The 6,367-nt window shown below is 33.9% G+C and overlaps 1 protein-coding gene across 1 annotated transcript in view; it reads left to right on the forward strand.

Annotated features, from left to right (window-relative positions):
* The window catches only part of arhgap33 (Rho GTPase activating protein 33), a 65,315-nt gene that overhangs the window by 51,981 nt on the left and 6,967 nt on the right, over positions 1–6,367 (forward strand). Inside the window, exon 12 of the mRNA XM_073847739.1 lies at positions 81–146. Coding sequence (XP_073703840.1) covers positions 81–146 — 66 coding nt within the window. The remainder of the gene's footprint in view (positions 1–80; positions 147–6,367) is intronic.

The raw sequence follows: 6,367 nt of genomic DNA on the forward strand, positions 1-6,367 counted from the left end.
TTTTAAAATCTCTAGCGAAATTGATTGAGAAATGTACTTAGAGAAGCAATATTGTTGAAAAAGTGTATTGGCTTTTTTAGAGGTGGATGCTTCAGGCTCTAAACCTGGCGTTACCAACACGACTGGGCCTTCCTCTCCAACATCAGGTATGATTAAGTAATGTTTTTTTTGTTTTTTTTTTCACTTTTCAGTAGTTACAATTAGGGCTGGGCATGATATTAAGTCACGGTGAAACCGTAGTCATGACAGATCTTTTCTTCTGTATTGTGACACAGCCAAGAGTCATGGAAGCCAGTTCAATTTATCTCGACTTCTCTTCTCAGAATTGTGAGATATAAACTCACAGTTGCAAGTTATAAGTCAGAGTTGCGGGATATAAACTACAATTCTGACTTTTTTTTTCCTCAGAATTGTGTGATATAAACTTGCAATTCTGACTTTTTTCTCACAGTCGCAATTTTGACTTTTTTTCTCAGAATTGTGAGATATAAACTCGCAATTGCGAGATACAGTCCAATTTTGAGGGGGGAAAATAATTTCTTAAACTTTCTGTACAAATTTTTATAAACTTGCATTTATATTTTACAATTCTGACTTATGTGTGTTATAAAGTCAGAATTGCAAGAGAGTTGCAAGAGACAAACTTCCAATTCAGAGAAATATACTGGCCAGTGGCGGTTCTAGACAAATTTGACTAGGGGGGCCAAGAAGGGGCCAGTGTTTAACCAGAGGGGCACATTAAAAAATGACGACAAGTGATATTTAAAGATTATAAACTTTATTTTACTTTAAAATCATACAAACATTTTAGGGATGCTCATATTGACCGTTCACTGTTAACCGACAGTAAGAATTTTAACCGATTTTTACTATAAGTTAAATGGTTTAATTTTTTTTACGTTTGCTGCATGGTGAAAGAAAAAAAATGCTTACTCACGGGCGCGTGTCGACACGTGCAGTGCGGCTGTTTAGACATATTTTGATGAGTAAGCACCTGCTTTACCTTCTCTTAGTTTGTGTAACTGATGTATAGCCTATGTGCTGCACGATAGCAATGGCGATGTTGCGTTATCAGAGAGTGAATCCGTGAATAAATGAATTCAAATTCTGAATTAATTATAGTCTTAAAAGTGCGCGCTCCCCTTACAATCACTGGAAAGCTGTCACTCATACATTACTGTAGTTCATCGCAATCTCTCAAAGTTAATAAAAGGTAATAAAATCACATTTACACAATACAATTAATCTCTTATTTACATCATGTCTACACTTTCTTTGTTTTAATGAGAGAGTTCTCAGAGGTGTAGAATTTCAGCAGAACTGAACCGGCACTTGATCATGAACTAACAATGAACAGCTGTATATTTTTATTAACTAACGTTAACAAAGATTTTACAAAGCCATTTACAAACTTGATTTAATTATCAGTGTGAAAAACAAAAGTAACACGGTTATGTGCAAGAACAACAAGTCACTCACGAAATGAAATTGTTTTGCTTACCTTCGACTCTTGCAACAGGAGAAATAAATCGTAGCTCCTCTATCCAAGAGTAGTTCTAATTGTTGCTGCAGTGTTTGTGTGCGCCGCTCTAATTTACCCATGTAAGTAGAACGATGCGTCGCATTAGTTCCGCTTTTGGCGCTCGTGTGTAAAACCATGATTAATAAATTTTTTTTATTTGGTCAGTAGGGGGGGCCACAGGGGTGGCCAAGGATATGTCTACAGGGGCACGGGCCTCCCTTGGCCTCCGTGTAGAACCGCCACTGATACTGGCAATTATGAGAAATAAAGATCACAATTTTGAGTTTATATCTTACAATTCTGAGAAATAAAGTCAGAATTGTGAGATATAAACTGACAATTCTGATTCAGTTTTTTTCTCAGAATTGACAGTTTGTCTCTCGCAACTTGCAACTGCGAGTTTATATCACGCAATTTTAAGAAGTCCAATTTTCCAGTTTATATTTTATTTTTGCCAGATTTATAATTCACAATTGTGAGTTTATATCACACAATTTTAAGAAAAAGTCAGATTTGCCAGTTTATATCTCGCGATTCTGATTTACGAGTCACAATTGCGAGTTTATATCATGCAATTCTACGAAAAAAAGTCAGATTTGCCAGTTTATATTTCACAATTCTGACTTCATTTCTCACTTTATAACTCACAATTGCGAGTTTATGTCTTAATTCTGAGAAAAAAAGTCAGAATTGTGAGATAAAGGGTCGCAATTGCCTTTTTTACATTTTTTTTATTCAGTGGTGGAAACTAGCTTCCATCGAGTGTAGCTGTATATCGAAAAATAAAAAATGTAGGACATAGATGTGCTTCTGTGCATCAGTTGTTGATTAGATTGTACTCAAATGTGGAACCAGAAGAGCGCAAAAAGAAGCAGGTTTAAGCAGATTAACTGATTGGAGTCCTGCATATGTCTGAGAAAAGTTGTTTCACTGCAAAATCATTTTGTCATTTTAATAAAATAGTACAATTTAAAAACATTTTTAAAAAAAGAAACTTAGACATATAAGAATTGTTCACAAGGTCTGTAAAATGCATTTAGAAAATAGATTTCATTTCAGGCTGACTTTAAATGGCAATATGTACCACGTTGTGGTTGCATTACTATCTTGAATGTGTAATATTTTTCTATAATTCACATTCTGGAGTAGGTTACTTCACTTGTGTACCACTGTTAATGCACCACAAGACATTTAAGGTGTTTTATTTCAAGACATTTTTGAATGTCTATGTGGCTGTCAGCTGCATTCTGCAGCAACGTCTCTACTAATAGCAAAGCTGTCAGTTTAACTACTTCAAATTTAACGCCATTACCACCGCTACTGAGAAATGTCTCATAGCTCTTAAATAGCAAGTCACAAGTTTTTTGCATAAACGTGTGCAAGTGAGTGTGTGCAGAAAAGAGAGAGAGAGCAGAGATACGTGCATTCCATAGATAATAAAGGAAATTGTCATGTTTATTTAAACCATTTGTGGTTTTTGGTTCTTTCACTGTGGTAGGCTACAAGTGTCTTTGAAATAACTCAAATAATTTGGTTATGTATACTGTCCATATTAAACTGTACAGTAGTCAAGAAACTACTAAAATGACTTTAGCTGTGCATTACTGAAAAATATTGTCAACCAAACAGAATCAAGCATAGTAAAATTGTGAAATGTTATCATTTAAAATTATTAGAATATATTTTAAAATGTTATTTATTCATTTTTTTACTCCAGTCTTCAGTGACACATGATCCTATATAAATCATAGTAATATGCTGATTTGCTGCTCAAGAAATTATGTGTGACCCTGGACCACAAAACCAGTCTTAAGTCGCTGGGGTATATTTGTAGCAATAGCCAAAAATACATTGTATGGGTCAAAATTATTGATTTTTCTTTTATGCCAAAAATCATTAGGAAATTAAGTAAAGATCATGTTCCATGAAGATTTTTTGTCAAATTCCTACTATAAATATATCAAAATGTAATTTTTGATTAGTAATATGCATTGTTAAGAACTTAATTTGGAGAACTTTAAAGGTGATTTTCTCAGTATTTTGATTTTTTTACACCCTTAGATTTCAGATTTTCAAATAGATGTATCTCGGCCAAATATTGTCCTATCCTAACAAACCATATATCAATAGAAAGCTTATTTATTGAGCTTTCATGTGATGTATACATCTCAGTTTTGTAAAATTTAACCTTATGACTGGTTTTGTTGTCCAGGGTCACATATATTACTGACCCCAAACTATTTGCAACTGCTAATCATGATGAAAACCTGAAATATCGCCCAGCCCTAGTTGTTTTTTCTCAAAAAGACATGCTTTAGTTACTTAATGTTCTAGTGCAGATGGTATTGACACGACTGCTGTTTTCAAGGATATTTGTATGGCAATGAAAGACACTGCAGTCAAAACAAATTTGTATTTAAGATTTTAGGTTGTTGTTTAGTCTGTTCATCAGCAACATCTAATGAACTGCTTTGATGGTAAATGTATTAGATGCATTTGATGTTTCTGTCGATTGTGTTCCCTTCTTTTTCTCTCAGTTCTTCATCCTTGGTTCCTAAGCCTGGCTGGTAACAACTTCAGTGGATTTACCTAAACTAACATTTCTGTATCCGCCTTTTTCTAACGCCTTCTATCTTTTGAGACGAGCAGGGTTTGTAACACAGATTGTAGTTGTTTATACAGCAGGCAGAAAGAGTGTGGGAGGTTCGGAGAGGATGAGCTTGGGTGTTGGAGGTTGGAGAGACAGCAAAAATGTTGTATAATTCATTCAAGTGCTCATGTGGGCATCATTCTCTAGCATCTGCTGAAGAATTACAGGCCACTTGTTGTATAAATGAGAATATGTTGTATAATGTTGTATAGTAGGCTGTGAGGATTGATTTTGGTCCTGTCTGATCCATGTATTATTGAATGTTTTAACACTGTGTCCTAACCAGGCACGATGCGACAAGATTCCAGCAGCAAACGGTGGAAACGACTAGACAAACAGTGGAAAGGACTGTCAAAATGTAGTTTTGCTCATTGCAGAAGAGACATGTTTTCAGGAGACATCCTAGTCAAGTCTGGTTAAGCCACAGTGATACTAAATTTCTAAAGTGCTGCTTTTTAGACAGTATTAATGATGACTTGCATAACCGATGGCTCTTTGGCTGCAAGGGCCCTCATTTAACCTGTTTAACTGTTAACCTACATTTGTCTCATTCAGGTCATTGACCCTTGTGAAGTATCTATAGCAGTGGTTCTCAGCCATGGGGTCAGGACTCAGTAGGGAGCCTCAGCACACTTCCTAGGGGACAAAAGATGGCTTAAAATAAGACAAAACAGAAGCTAAAACTGCTAAAAATGAAATGTTAGCAAAATCATTCTTTTTTTTAAAGAACAATGGACACTTTTATTCAATAACCAGGGTTTTTAAACCTGAATACAAGTCGTTGCTTTAGATTTATAAGGTTCTATCTGCATTCTGAGCACTTTTGAGATATTGAGCTTCAAGGTTTTTGCGTTCCATGGACTTCTGTGGATAGAACCATTTTTGTTTTCTAAAAAGAGGCCCAAATGTACACAGCTTACAAAAGAAACATCACATAATGTAAATAAGTTGCAACAAAATAAGAATATGTGAATAACTCAGTTTTGACAAAAATGTCAGATAGAACCTTATAGGTAAGGCAACGAAGTGTGATTTATTAATTTTGTCAAGCAAAGATTTAATTAAGTGTAAATTATTTGTGAGTAAAAATTTAAAATTTCCTGTAAATGTCATATAAATTAATTGTCTAAACATTTGAAATGATCGAATTTAATTATTTTAGTTTAATTATTTATAAGTATTTATTTTAATATATGTGACACTGGACCACAAAACCAGTCATATTTTTTTCTATTGAGATTTAAACAGTATCTAAAATTATAAATAAGCTTTGCGTATTTGGCCGAGATACAACTATTTGAAAATCTGAAATCTGAGGGTGCAAAAAATTCAAAACACTGAGAAAATTGCCTGTTCAAATAAAGTTCTTAGCAATGCATTTTACTAATCAAAAATTAAGTTTTAATAAATTATGGTAGGAAATTTACATAATATCTTTATGGAACATGATCTTTACTTAATATCCAAATTATATTTGGCATAAAAGAAAAATCTATCATTTTGACCTACACAATGTATTTTTGGCTATTGCTACAAATAATACCTGTGCTACTTAAGACTGGTTTTGTGCTCCAATGTCACATATTACCACTCTTAGTTTCTCTAAATACAAAAAAAAAAAAAAAAAAATTGAAAATGAGCAGCTAAATATTAAATATGATTTAAACAAGGCTGAGAACCACTGATCTATAGCTATATTGTCTAGTCCTGCTCACAGTGAAATGGTTTTTAGACCTAGGGCTGATCTGCAGAAATGCTACACAATCTTGTTGTAAACTTCATAGATTAGAGTTTACTGGTTGGCTTTTTTCCATTTTTGCTGTGGTTTTCTGCTTTCAAGGGGCCAGAGTGCTCATATGGAGACTATATGAGCACTATGGAGACATATGGTGTATGTTCAAGTCACCTGTTAGTGCCCTGTGAATTTCACAGGTTTCAGACAACTTTAATCAGATTGCAAATAATAGGAAGTGTACAGTATGAGGCCAGTCAGGCACCGTATGAAATTTGACTAATATAAACATGGTTAAGAGCAGATGTAGCATTTTTTTTTTTCAGCTTAATACACCTCAGGATTAGTTATGAAGTGGTTTAGTGGTTTGAATCCCATTTTTTATATATTAAATGTCAAAAAGTCATTTATAACTAAATTAAGGGGTTTTAATAATATTGTATATGTTTTAATTGTTTTAAGT

This window comes from Garra rufa, chromosome 9 (assembly GCF_049309525.1).
Source record: "Garra rufa chromosome 9, GarRuf1.0, whole genome shotgun sequence".
NCBI classification, from domain to species: domain Eukaryota; kingdom Metazoa; phylum Chordata; class Actinopteri; order Cypriniformes; family Cyprinidae; genus Garra; species Garra rufa.